The sequence below is a fragment of the Solea solea genome, chromosome 11 (assembly GCF_958295425.1).
Source record: "Solea solea chromosome 11, fSolSol10.1, whole genome shotgun sequence".
Taxonomy (NCBI): domain Eukaryota; kingdom Metazoa; phylum Chordata; class Actinopteri; order Pleuronectiformes; family Soleidae; genus Solea; species Solea solea.
In genome coordinates, this window is record NC_081144.1 from 26,438,376 (window position 1) to 26,461,502 (window position 23,127).

At 42.7% G+C, this 23,127-nt stretch overlaps 1 protein-coding gene across 3 annotated transcripts in view; it reads left to right on the forward strand.

Moving 5' to 3' along the window:
* Window positions 1-23,127, forward strand: part of lamb2l (laminin, beta 2-like) — a 60,403-nt gene that overhangs the window by 7,796 nt on the left and 29,480 nt on the right. For 2 of the 3 annotated variants that reach the window (XM_058642708.1, XM_058642710.1), the window contains exons 2-5: window positions 7,263-7,387; window positions 15,913-16,082; window positions 21,039-21,174; window positions 21,508-21,581. In XM_058642708.1, the coding sequence (XP_058498691.1) occupies window positions 7,348-7,387; window positions 15,913-16,082; window positions 21,039-21,174; window positions 21,508-21,581 (420 nt within the window). In that variant the 5' untranslated portion in view covers window positions 7,263-7,347. Of the gene's footprint in view, window positions 1-5,332; window positions 5,535-7,262; window positions 7,388-15,912; window positions 16,083-21,038; window positions 21,175-21,507; window positions 21,582-23,127 lie in introns of those variants that run through there. The other variant, XM_058642709.1, reaches the window with a different exon arrangement.

The following is a 23,127-nucleotide window of genomic DNA, read 5'->3' on the forward strand; positions in this document are numbered from 1 at the left end:
GAAAAGTCTGAACATTTTTTTTGTCTGACTGTGTCAGTACCTCATACAACCTCACTTCATAAAAACCTGACAAACTTAGTAATAAACCTGTCGACCTACAGTGCTATAAAAGTAGAACTTTATTACCTGGAGGTGTCTTTCACATTTAGCCTGTACAATTTACACAATGTTTAATTTGTATATCCCCATATACTTTTATAGTTTACAGCAGCTTTGGCTCAGATTTTTGTAATCATGTGCTCAGGATTTGGTTGTTTCTGGAGTCTTTATGTTAAAGAAATCTATTTTAAAGGAGACATATTATACCCTATTTCCCCCATTAAAATAGTTCCCTGGTGTCCTAATGAACATGTCAGTGACATGCTTTGGTCAAAATACCATAAGGATGAAGCACAATAGCAGTTCAATAACCCTGCTAAACCCGCCCCTTTCAGAACGCTCGGTTTTCGTGCATGGTCCCTTTATATGCAAATGAGACACAGGCAAACACACGCCCACTTCTTCCAGGGGGTTTCTGATTTGTCCTCGTTACAGCGCTCACTCGCTCAGCTGCTTCTCGTCTCCCCCTCCCTCCACTAGTTCTCTGACAATATCAACATGGCAGCATGCGCAGAAAACAGCGAGAGTGCCGTCAAAGGAAGAGACGTCCTACATAAGGATCGAGCCGAACACTGCCCAACTGTTAATCAGTTAAAAGCTGAATAAACTGGCGCTGTATGTGGCTGTATCAGACCGGTGACTGTATGCTCCGGAGCTGGCGATCAGTTTAGGCAGCTCGCCGCTCGCCGCTGGCGAACAGCGGTGGCGATCAGCTGTGCTGTCCCTATGTATCCATGTGTCGGAGGTCTGTTCCTGTGACGGCACTCACACATACAGCGCCAGTTTAGGCAGCTCACCGCTCGCCGCTGGCGATCAGCGGTGCTGTCTTTCTAACTGATTTTCACAGAGAGTGCAGCACCGCTGATCGCCAGTGGCGAGCGGCATAAACGGCCGCTGTATGTGACTGTATCAGACTGAGTCTGTGCTCCGGTCATGGAGGACGTACTGAACAAATATTTTTAATTAGGACGTGTCAGAATGGTCAGTTATGAGCTCCATGTGACCTTTTCTTAAAAATGTGTGTGTTTGTACGTCGGTGAAATACGGTCGCTGACTAAATACGGCGACCGCTGGCCGCAGTCTGATGTGAAGTGGTACGAACACACAAACACACGTTTGCTGACTTTATCCGGAACATTAGCTTCATATATAAAATCCTCTGAGGCTGGAAGTTTGTGTAAAACACTGTGCTCCACTGTGCAGCCACCAACAGCACACTTGTCCCTCCGCGTTGACATAATACCGCTCTTCCTCCCTCGCCTGCACTCTTGCAGGGACAAGGTGGAGCTAAGGTGGAGCTAAGGTGGAGCTAAAGTGGAGCTCTCCAAGTAAACTTACTTGTGGGTGGTAACATTCGCGGTGAAATGCACATGCTGCCGTCATAAGTGGAGGGAATTCAACACGGAGTGTTTTATCGCCTATACTTACACTAAGGGGGACCACGAAAACATGACTAAGTATTCTTTTTCCACACTTTGGCGACTGCTAGGGCCTCCAGAGTCCCAAATATAAGTATTAAAATGGTTAAAAAGTTGATTTTGCGTAATATGTCCCCTTTAATACATAGCACATACTCTTATAGTGCAACTTTTGTGTTCATCAAAAAAAGAAAAAGAAAATTGTGTTTCCTGAGGTCGTTCTCTGAGATAATCAAGTAATCGAGGAACGTCAACGTTACAGACTAATATGAAACAGCTCATCATCATCATGTTAAAGATCTATACACATCTACGTCTGTGTCAGAGATGATGAGCGGTGCAGTGGTGCTGGTCTGGTGCTGGTCTGGTGCTGGTCCGGTGCTGGTCCGGTGCTGGTCTGGTGCTGGTCTGGTGCTGGTCCGGTGCTGGTCCGGTGCTGGTCTGGTGCAGACTGACAGCTCTGAAGGTCACAGCCGCTCCAAATATTGAATCACCTGTGTGCATGCGTGTGTGTGTGTGTGTGTGTGTGTGTGAGTGTGAGCAAACTTCCTGTCCATGATCTCATCTGTGCGATCTGATCCCCGCTTCTCGCCCAGCCTTGTTTTACAACCGCGTAACAACAGAGTCTGGAGCTGCAGAGCGTCGGCAGTTTGTGTTCAGTGGCTCAGAGGGAAGGCCTCAGTGTGATGTGTACACAAAACTCACACACAGACACACAGACACACACAGAGTGGAGCTTATCGTGTTGTGGTGTTCAACAATATGCAAGTCTGGGATTGTTTGGACTGGTGTCTCCAGATTTCTGGACTGTGACGACTGCAGAGAAGTTACGAGTTTCCTCTTATCTTACTGACGTCACTGTGTGTGTGTGTGTGTTTGAGTCCAAGGTCTTTGTCCTCATACAGGATCCATCTTGAGACACTGAAAACCAGTAAGGACACAGACAAAAATTATTTTAGCCACTTAAAGGTAGGCTAAAACGTCCAAGCCCCTTTCTCCAGACTTCCCTCTGAAGCCACGCCTCCAGAGCACAGGAAGGTGCAACGAGCACAGAGTGCGCTGCATCAGTAACTTTCGCCACTTTTCGGTGACGCTAACTTTTTTGGACAGCGTGACGATGAAAAACAACACATCCTCTCATAAAGTGAAGCTGCCTGTCGAGTAGAAACAGCGCCACCATGTGGCATCACGTTCAAACACAGCACAGATGTTCACTCTGGTCTTGATCGCTCTGCATCAGACTTTTCCCAAAAAATGTCTTTGGTTGCAATCGTGTTGTGAAGAGGATTTGAAGCAACACAACACATTCAAACATAATCTCCCTCCTTTAATCCATACAATCAATATCTACTTTTTATATTTTATTTTATTGTTTTATTGTTTGACGTGAACAGTCTCTGCCCGTGGTGTCACGACAGGTTGCAGATTTCATCCACACTCAAGACAAAAACAAAACATTTTACCCACTTTTTTGGCTGGAAACTGAAGTGTGTTCACTGCTCACTCTCCCGCACCAAAGTCCATAGAGAAAATCAGTCATTTTAGCTCACGTGCTCACAGGAGCTGCTGATCAACCGCTGCCATGTTTGCTGAGTTTGTCACTTATTTAAATCAGAAAGAAGGATTTCAAACGCAGAATTGTTGCAAATAACATATTTGAACGTACAGAAGGAGGCAGCAGTGTATCAGTGACTCCTGTGTTTCTGTGATGTATAATTACTAGTGCTGTCAGTCAGTCAGTCATCATCTACCGCTTTATCCTCTGCCAGAGGGTCGCGGGGGGTGCTGTGCCAATCTCAGCTACATCGGGCGATAGGCGGGGTACACCCTGGACAGTTCGCCAGACCATCGCAGGGCCACACACAGATAGAGACAAACAACCATTCACTCTCACACTCACTCCTATGGTCAATTTGGAGTGTCCAATTTACCTATCCCCACATTGCATGTTTTTGGACTGTGGGAGGAAGCCGGAGTACCCGGAGAGAACCCACGCACACACGGGGAGAACATGCAAACTCCATGCAGAAAGGCCCTTGTTCCAACCGGGGCTCGAACCCGGGTCTTCTCGCTGCAAGGCGAGAGTGCTAACCACTACACCACCGTGTGGCCCAACTAGTGCTGTCAAACGATTCAAATATTTAATCGCGATTAATCGCATTAATGTCATAGTGAACTCGCGATGAATCGCACATTTGTATCTATTCTAAACGTCCCTTGATTTTTGCCCCATTATTTGTTCTCATTTTAATGTTCTTATCAACATAGAAAAGTGGATCACTTCCTTTATTGAGACAATATCTCTGTCACCTGCATATTGTGAGTTATTCCTCTTATTGTGAGAGTCGCACAATAATAAGAGAGGCTGTGTATCACCTGCAGTGTGTGAGTAAAGTCCTGTGGTTTAATGTGTTGCCGTAACAAGCTAATCCGAGCTAAAGGAGCTAGCGGTCTTTGGAGGTCTTACTGCGGTTCGGGGGTCTGCCAGCTTGGTTGGTAACACTGCAGACATCATGACTTGGATGAAATGATCCAGGCTGTGTTGGATACGGAGAAGCGCACAGCGCTCGCCATCCACTCGAACGTAGCGTTAGCTACGACTCTTTAGCCCAAACAAGTGTGTGCAGCGTTGTGTTGTTTTCGGTCTAGCTAGGTCCAGTGTGGTGTTGTGGTTTTTCTATCGTTACTAGTTGTTGCAACAGCACGTGAAAAAAACTACAAAGTTTTCTCGGCCAAAAAGAACGTTAATCTCACGATAAAAAAAATGTACGACGTTAAAATGTGTGTGCGTTAGCGCTTTAATAACGCGTTTAACTGACAGCACTAATAATTCCTGATTTTCTCTATGGACTTTGGTGTGAGCGAGAGAGTTTTTGTTTGGTCAGAAAATTCTGTGCAAATGCAAAATAAAGTTGCAAAAATATTCTTGAGATATCGTCAATTCAGGCAAATACAGATTTTATGAGGTGAAACCTCCCTGTGACCTTTGACCTCTATGTTGTGAATAAATAGAGAAATTCTCCACTTTTAACGCTTTGCCTCCTTCAGTTAGACGGATACCCCGATGAATCGTTGTATCGTGATATTATTGGTATCTTAGACCATGTATCATGAGTTACCCTGTGATTCCAGATTCCAGAAACAAAAGATGTTATTTAATTACGTTAAACTTCAAGGGAACAGATAATAACAATAATAATAATAATAATAATTATTAGTTCTGTCAGTGCTTTTTTAACTTAGTCCACTCCAGTCAAGAGTTTGTCCAACTTCTCGCTCTTGTGTTGGTGTTGAGTGGGAGGTGAAGCTTTTATCTGCTGGACACTGACATCACAGCACTCTGTGTGTGTGTGTGTGTGTGTGTGTGTGATTGTCATGCTGCCCTAAATCTCCGTGGCCTTGTTCACCCCAAAGTGTCTCTGTCTCTGTTTATCTCCAACTCTCCTCATTGCCATTTTTCCATCCTCCTCCTCCTCCTCCCCTCTCTTGGTCCTCCTGTTCTCCTTGTGTCTTCCTCTCCACTCTCTCCCTTCATGTCCAGAAGAAAGAAAAGTGGTGCATTCCAAAAGCCTGGAGACCGTTCCCCTCTTTCAGCCAGTGGCCCTCAGAGTGACAGAGGAATTAGAATAAGAATAGCTGCCCATTCACCCCAGTGCCCCAGTGACGAGCTGCGGGGGGGGGGGGGGGGTGGTGTGGTGTTTGGGGGGGGGGGGGGAGTCACTAGCATTATACTGCGCTCTCATTGGCTGGTGGCGTTCCCTCTGTTTTTACATCGCGGTTGTGCTTTCAAGTTGGTTTTAGACATTCTGGAGCGCATACGCATGTGCATGCATGCGTAAATATACACAGCGGCGTCCAGAGGGTTTTTTTTTGCACGTGCACGCCGGAATACGGGAATCTACACACACATTAATGCGTACACACACACACACACACACACACACACACACACTGTCCAGCAAAAAGTGGCCTGAGGAGAGGCCGAGTGAGCAGTGCAGAGGAGAGCGAGGGAGCTGTGTGAGTATTTATTCCTGACTTTCTGACACACTTACAGTTATTTATTTCTACATATTTCTTTAAACTTCAGCCTGTAAAGAGCAGCAGCAGCAGCAGCAGCAGATTTCCTAAACTCTTGTGTTTCCCCCTCTAATCCACTGTGGCAGTGAAGCAGAGATTAAAAACGTGACCTTGTGCTGTCAGCGCGGCTGTAGGTCGACCCGTGGCTAAACTGTAAACTCTGTTAAAGTGTAACAGAAAGTGTCACATAGTGAAGCAAGTGTGCTTTTCTTCTTCTTCTTCCTCCTGAGCAGTGGAACGCCAGAGTTTTCATTATCGTGGCGACACGTAGTTCATTTCAGAGGATAATTATACTTTTCACGTGTCAGATTAGCTCTTTCAGTGTAATCTGAGAAGGATTGTTTGTTGTGTTGTTCTGATGCAGATTTCATCCACAATCAAGGAAAAACACACATTTTACCCACTTTTTTTAGGCTGGAAACTGAAGTTTGTTCACTGCTCTGTCTCCTAGAGAAAATCATCAATTTTAGCTCCCATGCTCACAGGAGCTGCTTGTTTGGTTAGTTTGTGTCACTGCTGCTGTAAATCCAAAGGAGACAATTCAAAATAACATATATGAACGTCCATAAAGAGGCAGCAGTCGATCAGTTACTCCTGTGTCTCTGAGATGTATAATTGCTACATATACTTTGGTTTCTTTGGTAAATACAAGATAAAGATAAGATATTGTAGATTCAGGCAAATATAGATTGTATTAGAGCACATGTGTCAAACTGGTGGCCCGGGGGCCACATGTGGCCCTCCGATCTGCGAGGTGATGGAATAGACACAGAATATAAAACTAAATGTATTTGCCTTCAATATTTTTATAATAGTAATAAGACATTCGGTTGTAATCCTTGCTTTACTTAATGTATTACACTCAACATGAAATGACATATATTTAAGCTGTTTTAATCACAATTATCCTCGTCATCATTTAATTCTTAAGTTTAAGTTTTTGTGCATCATAAATATGTTTTTATTGTGAATCATTTTACATCAAAACAAGCACTTTCTGTCTAATGTCATAATGAATATCTTATATTTCCCACCGGCTACTAAATGGTAGTTTTTTCCCCTTTTTTTCCTCTATGTCGGCCCTCGCTTGACCAGATTAGATGCTCATTGGCCCCCAGGTCGTTTGAGTTTGACACCCCTGTATTAGAGGAACCCTGTGTCTCAGCTGTCAGACATGTTTTCAGTGTCTCATGCAGACTCTTCATAATAAACCTGAACTGTAACATTCAGTATAAGTAAAAAACACTTTTAAAGTGTTTTAAATGAAACAAAAAGGGATTTTAATCCCTCATAGTTGAATATGAGCGTTGTGCTATCATGTGGTCATCATGTGCAGAGGTTCCCTGGTCACAGTGACAGTGGATTATCTTACTTCACCTGCTTTGAAACTCAAACCTGGATCAGTCAGAACAGATCAGCAATTTTATGGACATAGTTTGTCTTCAATGGTGTAATTTTGCTGCAAAAATATGTGTTTTTAATGGCGTCAAACAAACGTTTCCTTTATATAAAAACTTGTAAACGTCTTGACTTGTGTGTTTGTGACTGGATGACAGACAGACAGACAGACAGACAGAGATGACCCTGAACGTTTCCCCCTCTCTTCTCCTGTGGCAGTGAAACTGGAGGTGTTTCATGAAATAAATAAACCATTTCTGCTCGTTACAGCCAGAACCAGCTCGGTGTCCGTGTGTCCAGACTGAGTCCAGACTGAGTCCAGACTGAGTCCAAACTGAGTCCAGACTGAGTCCAGATGTCCGTCATGACTGTGACGCTGAGCCTCCTCCTGCTGGGTGAGTCTGTGTCTGTGTGACTTTATATGAAGCGAGCTTTGTGAGGACGTTATCTGACAGATGTGGAGAATTGATATGACTTATTGAAGCTGAGGTTTTTCTAGTGTCTCCAGGTGCAACTAGAGACTGAACTCGTCAAGTCGTAAAACTAAAGTTGGTCATTTTTTACAGGTCATTTGATTGTTTGAGATACTCAAACAGACACTAATGGCACTTTCCTACTCAGCTCGGTTTGGTATCAATCACGTCGTTTTCCATGACTTCACAGTTCCTCCTCAGTGTGGTCGGGGTCGTCATAGCAACGGCTGGGTGAACCTGCAGTGACGTGGTTTTATACGCGACGCAAACACACAAACGAGTGACTTGTAAAGCAGTCGTTTTGGGTGTAACTGAATCATTAGAATCAGTTCATTAAAAAGATTTGTTGAGTACCTGCATGACCAGACCACAGACACTCAGCTGAAATACCACTGAACGTTGGGATGTGATCCTGCTCACCATCGATCACTAAATGTTTCACATTTCCTTTGCTAAATGTTGGAGATTAACGTTAATGTTTTCAGGGATTGTGAAGTATTTTTAATCTTAATCTACAGTTCAGCATCGTTCACTTTGATTCTTGTGTCAGACTCTTCAGTGACGACACTCTCTGACCAATCACATTTTGGAATTATAAGTAGATTTTGGAATTATACGTAGATTTTGGAATTATAAATAGATTATGGAATTATACGTAGATTTTGGAATTATAAATAGATTATGGAATTATACGTAGATTTTGGAATTATAGATACATTAAAGATACACAGTAAAATTTTAGCAATTGGAGAAACTTTGTATCTTTCAGTTAAAAGTCAAAAGATGTGTTTGTCCATGGTGGGCCACTATAATGAAGATGATGATGAACCAGCTCCTGATATCAACAGTATAAAAGGGTCATTGTGTTATAATGAAAAACTACACTTCACACAGTTAGAAAGTGTCATTTTTTTTATCTTCAACAATAATTTTACCTTAAATTTACACACCGTTTGTGTGGCTTTGAACTTTGTCCATAGAGAAAACCAGAGATTTTACATCAGGACAGATTGAGTTTTGGTTTTGCCTTCATTAATGATCAAGGAGCAAGGATCAATGATAGGTTTATTGCCATATAGTGTAAAACACAAAAGGATTTTTTTTACAGCTCGTCATCGCATGAGTGTGGTTGACAAAGGGACAAGAAGACAAAACATGACAAGACGACAGTGCAAGCATGGAAGTTGATCGGTGCTGAAAAAGATAATAACAATAATAATAATCAGTGAGTTCAAATGTGATATATAAAAATCAAAATACTGTGATTTCCGTGTCATAAATCCATCCTTGGGATTCACTCCCGTGACACAAACTTACCAAACGTGGCAGCAGTAGAGCAGCAGCTCCCGTGTCCCTGATTTTCTCTATGGGGTTTGGTGTGGGAGAGAAAATGCTTTTCAAACTTGTTTACTTGGCTGTTTACTGGCAAGAAGAAGTGGTGATCGTATTTTAAAGACACTGTAGACGTACGCAAGTGTAGATTTTCAGCCATGTTGTAGAGGTTGTTGTTGCTGTTTTTGCCGCCGCCTCACATCCAAAGGAAAACTCCTCACGCTCTCCCTTTACACTGTCATTACCTCTAATCCTTTATTATTTCATCACGGGATTGAGCCGCGACCACAGGTGTTTGTACTGGATTGTGTTTACGCCACAGAACTGGAAGTGAACGTCTTAGGTGAGATTTTAAATGACAGGGGTCGTGTGAACCATGACAACAGTCCAGACTAAATAATTATTATTTCACACTTATAGGAATGAATAGCTCGCCCGTTCTATAAATGAATATTTAAAGTGTGTCCTGCAGCGTGACTAATAGCTATGGTATGGTAATAGGAGTGAACACAGTCAAAGTCCATTCATCTGCATGCTCGCTCACATAAAGATAACAGTGCAGTCACTTTGTATCGTCAACGATGTCTCAATGTCGTTAGAATACTGATAATAAGAGGATAACGATTGTCTAAAGTTTGTGTTAAAATGTTGTCAAACGAGAGTAAATGATGTCGCATGTTTGCTGTTTTCAGTTAATATTCAAGTTATTTCTCCTGTGGTTCAGGTTCAGTTGTACTACAGGTGCATTTATTTAGCTTGTTGTGTTCAGTAAGACATTATTTTACTAACTAAGACACAAGTTTATTTGCTCACTACTTTAAAAGGAGGAAAACATAGGATTTTAGGTCGTTTCTGAGGGAGACTGAGGGAGTGTGAGGATGTGTGAGGGAGTCTGAGGGAGTGTGAGGGAGTCTGAGGGAGTGTGAGGATGTGTGAGGGAGTCTGAGGGAGTGTGAGAGAGTGTGAGGGAGTCTGAGGGAGTCTGAGGGAGTGTGAGAGAGTGTGAGGGAGTCTGAGGGAGTGTGAGGATGTGTGAGGGAGTGTGAGGATGTGTGAGGGAGTGTGAGGGAGTCTGAGGGGGTGTGAGAGAGTGTGAGGTAGTGTGAGGGAGTGTGAGGATGTCTGAGGGAGACTGAGGGAGTGTGAGAGAGTCTGAGGGAGTGTGAGGATGTGTGAGGATGTGTAAGGGAGACTGAGGGAGTGTGAGGGAGTGTGAGAGAGTCTGAGGGAGACTGAGGGAGTGTGAGGGAGTGTGAGAGAGTCTGAGGGAGACTGAGGGAGTCTGAGGGAGTGTGAGGGAGTCTGAGAGAGACTGAGGGAGTGTGAGGATTTATTTACTTATTTATTTCATTAAATAAATGATCGATATTTGTTATATAGATATATATATCTGAGATATATATATATATATATATATATATATATATATATATATATATATATATATATATCATGACCTAACATAAATACAGACACTTAACTTTTGACTCCTAGCATCACAAAGCAAAGAAGCCCATGTTTCACGTACACGACAGTGAGTTCTGAGAGCTTTCCATCGCAGTGGAACATTTCTGTGAAGCGGTCGCGACGAGTGATGCGTTTCCACCGTCTGTGTCCACAGCACTGACACCTGGACTGTTTTCTCTCATAAATAACACTTTCCACTCCGTTCCTGCATTCCTGTCATAGCGCTCGCAGATGCCTCGGCGTGTGTTCACCTGCGACGCTTCCTTTGTGTGCATGAGGTGTCGCTTTCATAGACACGTGCTTCGTTCTAATCACACGCTGTCGTAAACCAGCTGCTGTCAAACAGCGTCTGTACTGCTGGCTTCAGCTCTGGTTCAGTTTAAAGCACAGGAAGGAAAATCAGTTCATTGTGGATTGTTGAATATACAGACTCATGGGAAACTAATGAGTAAATGAGCTGCAGGTGAGGAGAAGAGGAAGGAAACAACAGGTGGGAGGGATGAGTTGATGCGTGGAAGGCAGAATCTGAAATTACAGCTTCCTAGAGACCGAGATTCCAGCTCCATTATAGACCTTATTTTTGAAGCGTGTAAGTAGATGCCCGTCATTCATAATTGTGGTTGCTATGACAGCACTTGGTTGAAGCAGAACGCTTTAATGGAACAGGAATGTTTTGCTATTAAATCGTAGGCTGTGATTTGGTGGCCAGGAAGTGCAGAGTATCAATACAAAACGTGAAAACACTTTTACAAATTTACAAAAGCCACAGTCCTTACGGAAGGAGAATGTACCAAAACCTGCACGTGACCCAGTGAGTCAATTCTTTTTTTTCTTTTCTTTGACGGTAAGACACATAATATTTAACACACTGTTGAACATATAAACTGCCAAGACGAGGCATTAAAGCATTCATTTTATTTTATAGGGCCAACTAATACGGTGAATGTTACGGCAAAACTCTAGAACTAGTAAAAAGACAGTCAGTGGCTCTTATTTTGAAAGCCAGGTTTAAAGGAAGTGGTGCTATATAAGATTGGCTGATCAACAACATCTGTGAGATTTGTTTCGGGAATTGAAAGTTTTGCATCTTGTAAACTTGTTATTTTCGAAAATCCATTTCAGTAAGAATTGTGACATTTATTCATTTGTTTTGGGTTTTGCTAAAAGTGTTTCATGATTTGTCATAATGGTTTGCACTTCCAGGCCACCGTACTGTACTATGATGCAGCTCAGTGGCTCCCTCATCAGCTGCAGTGCAGGTTGGCAGCTTCATTAGCAGCCATGCACCAGTGATAAACAGCAGAAGACGATGAATCACGCCTCAGGTTGGGTCACGTCACCTGACGGGATCATTTCAAGTCCTTGAAAAACAGAGTCAAATCGGACGAATTCACGTGACATTTGACTGCAGAGACGTCATGATCACGGAATCACAAATATCCCACAGCAGACTCTTGTTTATGAATGAAGTGCAGGCACAAATGTGTAGTGAGACACTCACTCACTATTATCAGAGCACATTCTCCCTGCTAGTCGGGACAGGTTGCCGTTCTTCCTCCCGCGGCCCACACAGAGAGGGCGGGTGAACACTGCTGTTACCTCTCAGGTGTCAGGAGCATCTTTTTCTTTTTTTCTTTTTCTTTTTCTTTTTAAAATAGGATCATTTTGCATGTGAGGTGACAACATCGCCTTGTAATTTTCAACACAAACGCCGTGTGCTTTCCTCAGCCTCTGACAGACTGGACACAGAAAGCCGCTCACTGGAGCCTCGGCGACATTCCACGCGAGTGTGGTCGACTTCAGAACACAACCCCGAGTTACTAATTAGAACTGGGTGTGAATTATGTATTGAAGGGCGGACGTGTCTCGACAGCAGCATGCGAGGATGAAGATGTCATAACACATTTGGTACGAGAAAGAACTGATGATGATGATGATGATGATGATGAACTGCTGCTGGAATGAAAAAACAAATTCCAATCAAATAATTCAAGCAATTACCGACCGTCTGGTTGTTCCTGTCATTTGATGACACCCTGGTCGAATTAGTGTAACTGAACACCTAAACCACTTTATCCGGTGTAAACCAGTGTATGTGTGTGTATCCACTAATGCTGTCTGTGGATCCATTATTAGCACTTATTGGGATTTTTCAAAACCAGATTTCGATCTTCATTCTGACTCTCAGCTATGATCATGACTGAAAGGGATCAGAGGGTAATTGTCCCTTTTATTATTTCTCTGGGGTTCACAGCATTATTGAGCTTAGAGCTGCAGCTACGAGATGCATTCAAGGAACCTCACACTCTTAATCATTTACACAAATACACATTCAAACGCCATCAGTTGCTGTCACCTTGTGTTAAACACTCGACTTATAGGGTAGTCATTAGGGCTCATCATCATCATCATCATCATCATCCATCCATTTTCTATCGCTTATCCGAGGTTGGGTCGCGTGAGTAGCCGCTTGTGAAGAGAAGCCTAGACTTCCATCTCCACAGCCATTTCGTCGCGCTCTGCCGGGTGAATGGGGAGGTGTTCCCAGGCCAACCATGAGACAGAGTCTGTCCAGCGAGTCCTGGGTCTTCCCCGGGGGGCCTCCTACCAGAGTTACATGCCCGGAACACCTCACCAGGGAGGGGTCCAGGTTAGGTCCATCCTTACCAGGTCCCTGAGCCACCTTACTTTGAGCCTCTCCCTGATGACCGACCTCCCTATCTCTAAGTGAGAGCCCAGACACCCTGCGGAGGAAACCCATTTTCGGCCGCTTGTATCCGTGATCTCGTTCTTTCAGTCACTACCAACAGCTCGTGACCATAGGTGAAGATAGGAACGTAGGTGGACCGTTAAATTGAGAGCTTCGCCTTTTGGCTACCGCTTCATTATTCCGTCATACGTGAACAAGACCCCTAGATACTTAAACTCCTCCACTTGGGGTAGGATCTCACCCCTGACCGGAAGAGGGCACTCTACCCTTTTCCGGTTGAGGACCATGGTCTCTGATTTGGAGGTGCTGATCCTCATCCCAACCGCTCCACTGAGAGTTGAAGCAAACGGGACTACATCATCTGCAAAAAGCAGAGACCCAATCCTGAGCCCACCAAACCGGTCTCCCTCAGTGCCCAGACTGCATCTAGAAATGCATGTAAATACCATGTGAACTTATTGAAAAAAATGCTGAATCAAGTTGAATTGGAGCTAAATATGAGTCCATTTCCTCCAGGAGTGACATGACTGTGTTCTAAACATGTATGTAAACACGCCTCGTCTCGGACAAGCTTCTTTGACCAGTGAGTGAACCTACTGTGCAAACCTCATACCTGTACAATGACTCCGGGTGAAACCCACTCACAGCACTCACTCTTTGAGGAGGTGGGTGCGTGTGTTGGTTTTACTTTACCAAGGACAAACAGGTATTTTACTCTTCTCGAAGGAAACTGCAGCCCCTTTCATTTACCATATCAACATACGCCACATTCCTTCATGCTGTTCCCCTCCGTGCACAGTCTTGTATCACGTCGCCGGGTTTCAGCGCTGCCTCGTATTTTAATGTTTGCTCAGGGTGTGATTGATCTTTATCTACAGTCCACAGGTTTTACAGAGCTGTGCAGACGGAACACACCTGACTACATGTGAACGTGTGTCTCATTGTATACACTGATCCCTGTTTCTATAAAGTATCATGTATATTATAATAATAATAATAACGACGTTCGTGCACTACGTGGTATTTCCTTTCTGGCTTATAGTCCGTTTGACAAACAATGACCTCAAGGCGGTTTTAAAGCTCAGAATATGTCAAATATTTCACTGGAGCTGGAGCCAAGATGTTTGTACGAGTGTGTGTGTGTGTGTGTGTGTGTGTGTGTGTGTGTGTGTGTGTGTGTGTGTGTGTGTGAGTGTGTGTGTGTGTGTGTGTGTGTGTGTGTGTGTGTGCGCGCTACAGTATTGTTGTATTTGTATGTCATTATAAAATTGTAGTTTAAAGCTGTAAGACAGAGAGTATGTCCACATTTAAATACATGTTTATGACAGAAACATGTATTTATATCTCTGTGAGGACATTTTGTCTCAGTCCCACAACTTTAAAGGGCTTTTTCAGGGTTAAGACCAGGTTTTAGGGTGAGAGTAAGGGTCTAGGGTATGCATTACGTCTGTGAAAAACAAGTTTGTGTGTGTTTTTGTATTTGTTACCTCTTCAGGACCGTGCATAAACATTGACCTTGTCAGGACCAGCAGTCCCCATGGAGACCAAAACCTGGCCCTAATATAGGCAGAGTTTTTCCTCTTCTCTTTTTTTGACCAGTAGTTTCCATGGAGACCAAACCCTTTTCTTTTTTTATGTTCCTTTTTTGTTTTGTTTTTTTAATTCTGTTGGATTGATCTTAATTGAAGTGCTTAAATCTTCTTTTCATTTTGGTCTCTCTTTTTGGGCGGGGTTATGAGAAAGCACTGGAAAAACTGTGATGTTTAAACCTGCCTCTTAGTCAGTTATCCCTCTCAGAATAACATGTGTCCACTGTTAGCTTCTGTGTGTGTATGAATGAAGCTGCAAATAAATAAAAATCTAAGTAAAAATAATAATAAAATAAACTACCACTGTTCAGCTGTGGAGGGAGGTGAGCTCTAATCTAAGATTTTTTTTATTTTATTTTTTTTAACTTCTAATCAGTTCTTAAAGTACAGGAGTTTGTATATAAGTAACGTCAGGTATTTTTTTTATTTGTAGTCTATGTGACTGAATCAGAGGAAGCACTCAGGAAGTTTTGGGATTGTTGAGACCTGTAATTAGCCCGATCTGTCCCTGATTGAATCACAGAGGGCGGATGTTTAACACCAGTGGAGTCTGTGCTGAGCAAACAGAGGGAATTACGTCTTCCTGTCGTTGTTGTTGTTTAATAATTGACGTTCAAGCTCAGAACGTCTCTGCTTCACGAGCCTGTTTAACGCAGACGTGCATGTTTTTGTCCAGGAGGATGTTTTTGATTCCTTCTCAAAGCATCCATTTCTTTCCCCGTCGTGCCTCGACATGCTGCCGCTCTTCTGTTTTCTGTTCATGAACGGGATGAAAGGTTTACATAAACCTCCCTCTCTGCCCCCCAACATCACTCTGAGCACTCAGGGTTTTTTAACTCACATGAATGGGAGCTGGGAACCCTTTCTCCTTCATGTTGCTTCAAATGTGTCAGTGTGTGTGTGTGTGTTGTGACTCATATCTGAAGGGTTAGGGTTAGCATTCACATTCTTTGACTCTTGATGAGAAAGTCTGCAGTGTGGACCTGAAAATAGTTCTTCAGCTGAAAACTGCATCGATTCATCGATTCATCGTCAACTCTTTAGTGAATCATCAGCTATTTTGATCATCGTTTAGAGTGTTTTTCAAAAAGCTCTTTAACTGAAATGAGATTTTTAACAAAAAAAAACTGAAAAAAAAGTGAAGCACATTATTATTTCTTGTCAAATTATAGTTATTGACTTGCATTCCTGAACAGAAAGATGCGATTTTCAGTGGTTGAATGTAACACTTATATAAGCTCACCATGTGTGCGTTTTCTTTCACCACATTTTCAGAACTTCAAATGACCACAATGATATTTAATTATTATATATTATATATAATCCTTCCTCTTTCTCTTCTCCTGCAGCACTGGGCGTCGTTGGCCAGGAGCTTCCATCAGGCCCTCACGGCTGCACGGAGGGGAGCTGTTACCCCGCCACGGGAAACCTTCTGATTGGTCGTGCCATTAACTTGACTGCCTCGTCCACATGTGGTCTGAACGGGCCGGAGCAGTACTGCATTGTCAGCCACCTGCAGGTGAGCTTTCACACGGACACACGCTGCTAAGTTAATAACATCGTCAGGTACATTATTCTTATTATTATTATTATTATTAGACACGCTGGCCTCCCCCTCTTTTTGTCCATTAGAGTTTTTAAGAGTTTTCTTTTCTCATAATGTTCTGCTTTCTTTGCTCCATATAACAAAGAACTCATTGAAAGTCATTCATTTTGACGTTTGAGAAACACACTTTTTTTTTAACATTTTTTAAAAACTTTATTATATTTTATGGATAAAACAATTAATCGAGACAATAATCCGACAGATTAATTAATTATGAAAATAATCATTAGTTGCAGCCCTGTATATTACTACAATTTATAATATAAGACATTGGTTTTGTTCAATGCCAAATCAATTATCACTAATCGTCTACACTGATTTTTATACGAGTCGGAGCCAAAGAAAAGTGTGTCGACATGTTTGTTCACTCTTTTTAATGCTGTCATCTGCCTTCATGTCTCACTTTACACTCTTCCATCTTCATTTGTTCATCTGTCCGTTATTGCTGACGCCACACCTTCATCTTTGTCACGTGTCCACAGTGACCTCACAGTGCAGTTGTTGCACTGCTGCAGTTCAAATGTGTTATTTTGTAATGTTGGGATTAAAAATCCTTTCTTCAGATTGACCTCAGTGACACAAACAGCTCTGGTGTCCACACAAGTTAAATCGCTGGTTTTCTCTCTGGACTTTGGTGCGAGGAGAGTGAGTGTTACAGAAACATCACTTTTCAGTGATGAGATAAAGAAGCCGACATGTTCTCTTTTAAAATGCAGTGTGAAAAATTGCTTTGAACACAAAAAATAAAAAGAAGAACGATTGATGAAGATAAATGATAGAGAAAGTGACTCTGGAATTTCTCTTTTTCTCTCTTCTGCCAACTTTTCATGGTGATCAGGACGCTGAGAGAATTCCAAGAAATAAGATGAACAGTTTTTAAACAACCAGCAAGAGACGATTGCTTTAAGCTTCAGCATGGAGTTCATGTGTGTGTGTGTGCACAGGCGTGCGGCGACCTGCACCTCCATGTCCTCAGGACAGGAACGTCCAACAGTGTCAACATTCAGGTGAACATGATTGACACAGTTTGATTGGTGGGAGGCCCTCCACCTCCACCTCCACCCCCCCTCGACGCTCGCTGCTCTGTCAGAAGCCACATGAGGGGCCCACACCAAGCATTTGCACGTCAAGACGTCCATCCATCATTCGTGGAAGACACAGGTTCTTCTACGCTGTTGCTTTTGTTCCTCGTGAGATCGGATTACGTTTGCTTGCCTTTCAGGCGCAGTTTTCTTTCTTCCTTTACCTTTTTTTGTTGTTTACCTCTCAGGAGAAGCAGTGCATTTTCAGAGATGCTGTCTAGACCTTAAAGGGCCTCAGGTTTGGTCTGTTTGACTCCAGAATTCAGGGTTCCCACGCGGTCCTTGGAATCCTCAAAGTCACAGAACCATGTTGAGATTCAGATTGTTCAGATGATTGTTGTCGTGTGTCTACTGTTTGATTGCTGTCGCGGTGCTTGATGTATGTCGACGTGGTCTATGCAGAACAGACGCCGAGAGACACTGTACATGCACATGCCTCAGACCCTGGTATACTCGTGCGTCAGGGTCCTGTAGTGTCTGACTTCGCCATCGGGCGGCAGTACAAGTCTGGTCACAGGTTATAGGACGCATTCCTACCAAAGAAGAAGAGAACGATACACCTCCCTTGGACAGTTCTGGTTCTAGCGGCTCACAGCTGAAAGGTCCGCCGGTCCGAGGCTCGGATGATTATCCTTGGCGACGACTTCTTCTGTTGTCAGAGTGTTTTCTCTGCTTGGTGAGTGAGCTTTATGCTCCACCTACTGGTGGGGCGGAAGTTCAGTTCGCTAATGCACTGCTAATGTACCGCTAATGTACCGCTATTGTACCGCTAATGTACCGCTAATGTACCGCTCCCAGCTGGAGAAGAGATACACAACCGGTATGTTTCAATTCAATTAGGCAAAAGTGTCAGTGAGGTTAGGGTCAAAGAACTTCCAGACAATAGGCCTTTTCTGACGGGATTAGTTTTACATGGGGAGGTGGAGTGATGTAATACTAATGGTCTATTCGCACAGGATTAGCGTTCTTTTCTGGACCTTTTTACCCAAAGCCGCCGTAATCTCTACTGACATTGTCGGACTAAAATCACTAAAAGGCTCTGGTTATAATGACTTTATCTTCACCTCCTCATGTAGAACTGAATAAAGTTAATGACAATAACACGGACTTACCTTGGCTACAGTGTTGGATCAAATGAAGGCGCCGCGTGACATCGACGCCTCGTTGCAGCTGTTTATTCAGCTGCAGCTCGTTATTCAGCTTTATTTGAATAAGCGTACGTTACAATGACGGAATAAACCGAGGAAAGAAGATAAAAGTTATTCTGAGGTGAATCGCTGAAGATGTTAGTGCAAGACACAGATTAAGATTTCTTTCAGGTCTCTCAAAAATAAAATATGCTCAAAGTTTTCTCGTGGACTTGTGAAATATAAACCCGGTGAGAGGTTGTTATACCTTTTGATTTTTGCATTAGATCTTTTTTAAACTGGACGTGCTACAGTACATCTGTGATTACAGTGCTTTAGAAATGTAAAGTGCTTTTATAAATACATTCTACAGTGGAAGCCACGTTGCTCTCATAATTTAAAAGAAAATTTGTGGAAAAAAATTGAGGAGTTGCTGCCGAACAGTGAAAACCACTTAAACTCAAACTTTCTGATTTTCTAGTTCCACTTGAAGCTAAACTTTATTTAATGAAGTTTTTTGTTATAGACTATTTCCTTCATGTGGAAATGTACCACACAGTATCTTTAGTGAACTCTAACCTGGGAAAAAATAATCATTCCTACGTAAGAATCACCTCTGCCTTTAGACTTTATTCACAGCCCAAAATAACCACTGTCATATATTACATACATTTGAATAACACTCATTCTTTTCTTGAATTATTAATTAATCAAATTGCGTTTTTTATTTACAAAAGGCAAAAACAATACAATTATAAAACAGTGAGCTGCTCAAGAACCATCTCCATCTACCCGCCCACAAACCCACTTCAGGTCAGGACGAGGACAAACACACACACACACACACACACACGCACACACACACACGCACACACACACACCTACTTAAGGAGAAAAAAGTAATAATAATAATAATAAATAAATAAATAAGTGAGTAAATAAATTGCGATTTTTTTTTCGACTGAAATTGAGAGGGAATGGTCATTTTTACATCGTTATTCTCATTTTCATATTATTATATTATTTCAAATGATTCCTGTGTGATTTCTTCAGTCTGTAGAATATCGATAGAATATAGAATATAGTAAATGGTTGTTTGACACATTTTGGGCTTTAAGAAATATTCGCTTCCTTGCGATTTGAAAATCACAGCAGGGCTGCGTTGTCCATAAAACTTGGATTAACGGTTCAGTCCGACTGTCCGCTGGACGTGGACATGATGATATACACAGTGTGGACAGGGAGGACATGAGTCACGGTGCTCACAGAGGTGATGATGGACACATTCATGCATGTTACAAACACACAGTGATCAGGGTTCACTGGTGGCTGGTTTGATCCAGCACACTTCTCACGTCTCGGTCGAGTCACTTCCACAGCCGCGTCGTTGTCAGCTGCTTAATCTCCCTGACGACGGCCTCATTAAGAAAAAACTGGCCCTGGAATCCACAGTGTTTGTCTGTGCCAGCTCTCCCTCCCTGTGGGGCCCCCCCTCCCTGTGGGCCCCCCTCTCTGTGGGCCCCCCTCTCTGTGGGCCCCCCTCTCTGGTCTTTCAGAGCTCTTCACTGTGTTATTCACATGTATCTCACCTTTCTTTAAACTTCTCTCTCTCTCTCTCACTGCGTTCTTTCCCAGGCTCTTTGCCTCCACACTCGTCTTCTCTGCTTTGTCTGGTTTCATGGATTTTTCTGCCCTGGTTTATTGTCGACCACACAGATGAAACAGAAAAACGTTTAAAAATAATAATAATCAGAAGGTTCAAGTAGAAAAAGGACAAGTCTTGACTAAACTAAACTAAACTAAACGGCAGAAACAGGAAAACAGAAGATGAAAATTGCTGACTCAACTAAGCAATTTTCAACTATTGTTTTCCACTTGCTGTTGTTTTTTAGTCACTCATATTAGTTTATTTTAGTTTATTAGTTTAGTTGACAGGGACCATGTGCAGAACCAGGTCTATACCAGAGTTAGCTGAATAGTTTCAATAGTAGTAATTTGCATCTGTGGTCCCTGGGCAGGGAGTTAAAAGACAGTAAAAGACAGACTAAACATTACAGACAATATCTGTAACAAGACAACAACAACAACAACAACATTACAGGGAAAATAAACATCATACATAATAAATGTGATGTTCTATATACAAGATTTCAGCCATGTCTTCAGAGAAATTTTAAAACTGTTAAAAGTCTCTAATAAGGAGTTTCCAGTCGAGACCAGAATTCTGTACATTTTCAACGGAAAAAATTGAATTCCCAAATAATCACTTTTCAACTTGTTTTTTTGTTTTTTTTACTGTTCCTGTTGTTTTTGTAAAAAGTAAGTTAAGTTAAGTTAGAAGCAGAAAAAGGTTTTTGGGGTAAATAGACACAAAAACCCCCAGAAGAAAGTGGAAAAACGATTGATAATTGCTGACAAACAGCGTTTGTGTTTGGTCACTGACTCGAGGGTTCTGTGGACTCAGCATCACTGACTCCTACAACTGGAGAAACTAATGTGAAAGTGAAAAGTAGTGAAAGAAACTCATTCATGACATCATCAAGCTTATTGATCGATGACAAATGGAATTAGAAGAATTATAGAAAACAGCCCAGCGTTCATGACGTGATTGTTTCTTTTTTATCATCATGACTAAAACAAGTGTTTATTTCCCCGAACAGGAGTCAGACAAATGCTTCGAGTGTAACTCGCTGCATCGCTACGACTCCTATCACCACAGAAACAGCCATCGCATCCAAAACGTCATCTACCTCATGGACAGGAACGGAGACAACACCTGGTGGCAGTCTGTCAACGGTGTGTGCGTGTGTGTGTGTGTGTGTGTACAGTGTGTGTGTGTGTGTGTGTGTGTGTGTGTGTGTGCGTGTGCGTGTGTTTTCTCAATGGACTTTGGCAGAGGGGGGGGGGCTTTTCAAAATGAAACAGACTTCACTTTACAGTTAAAAAAAAAAAGTTGTCTAATGGTGAGATGAACATGGGAACATATTACTAATATAATATAGATTTCATCAGGTGAGCCTTTGTAAAGTAGAGACAGACAATGTCTACAGTCAAGCATCAAGCAGAGAGTGACAGGAGGGGATGAGAGTATGATACACTGAAGCTGACTGACAGTCACTTCCTCCACAGGACTGGAGACTGTGAGCATCAGACTGAACCTGGAGGCTGAATTCCACTTCACTCACCTCATCATGAAGTTTAAGGTACACACACACACACACACACACACACAGGTCCTTCAAATCCTCCACAATGTGACAATTACATGAATTTTGTCAAATAATTGTATGTTTTGTGCAACATTTAAATCATAGAATAGAATAAACCTGTCTCCTGTCTGTTTTTTTTTTTTTTTAAAAAGACCATACAACAGTGCTTAATTTGCTACCCTGGTTGCCGTGGTAACCTGCCTACGGATCTGACTCCATGTGAGACATGGCTCGTTTAGTTCACTGCTGTGGTCTGGTCTCTCTAGCCCCGCCCCCAGGTCAGATCTCAGGGAGAAGAGCGTTTATCACCGTTTATTTTCAATGGAAGAAAATGGCAGAAAAAGTTAACAAGCAGAAAAATTCGGAATGTTTTGATTGTAACATGAATTTGCCGAAGAGTGTCGGAGGAGACACTGACGGCAAAAACAGGGAAAACAGGGAAACAGCTTCTTTTTTTGTCATTTTTTCTTCATTTTGTAAAATTTGTAAATTGCTAAGAGTAAAGATTGAATTAATTCAGTGAAGCTGCAGCAACTTCAGTCGTCTGAGCAGCTCCCAGGTGTGAAGCTCAAACACTGGTTACAAATGTGAACGCTTCCTCGCTCACATCTAAAAACAACCTATAGTCTATACTCGCTAATTTCACTGTAAAAGAGGATTCTGCCGCGACCACAGTTTACACAAAGTGAAGTGAAATAAAGATCAAACACTTCAAAGATACAAACTTCTTTTATATTTGAATGTGTATTTTTCCAGCCCAGGTGCTCACCTGTCTGCGTCTGTGTTTGTTTTGGACACAGCAGCAATTTTCCGACATTAATCCATCATCACCAGATTATTATTATGAATGAAGCAAACATGGAGTAACTCGGTGTTGTCATGTCAACGTAATGTGTGGCTGAATCTTCTCCAGTAATCCTGATGGGATTTCTGCTCTCTCTCTGTCTCTCTGTGTCTCTGTGTCTCTGTCTCTCTGTGTCTCTGTGTCTCTGTCTCTCTGTGTCTCTGTGTCTCTGTGTCTCTGTGACTCTGTGACTCTGTCTCTCTGTGTCTCTGTGTCTCTGTGACTCTGTGTCTCTGTGACTCTGTCTCTCTGTGTCTCTGTGTCTCTGTGACTCTGTCTCTCTGTGTCTCTGTGACTCTGTGTCTCTGTGTCTCTGTGACTCTGTGACTCTGTGTCTCTGTGTCTCTGTGACTCTGTGACTCTGTGTCTCTGTGACTCTGTGTCTCTGTGTCTCTGTGTCTCTGTGACTCTGTGAGTCTGTCTCTCTGTGTCTCTGTCTCTCTGTGTCTCTGTGTCTCTGTGTCTCTGTGACTCTGTCTCTCTGTGTCTCTCTGTGACTCTGTCTCTCTGTGTCTCTGTGTCTCTGTGACTCTGTGTCTCTGTGTCTCTGTGACTCTCTGTCTCTGTGTCTCTGTGACTCTGTGTCTCTGTGTCTCTATGACTCTGTCTCTCTGTGTCTCTGTGTCTCTGTGACTCTGTGTCTCTGTGACTCTGTCTCTCTGTGTCTCTGTGTCTCTGTGACTCTGTCTCTCTGTG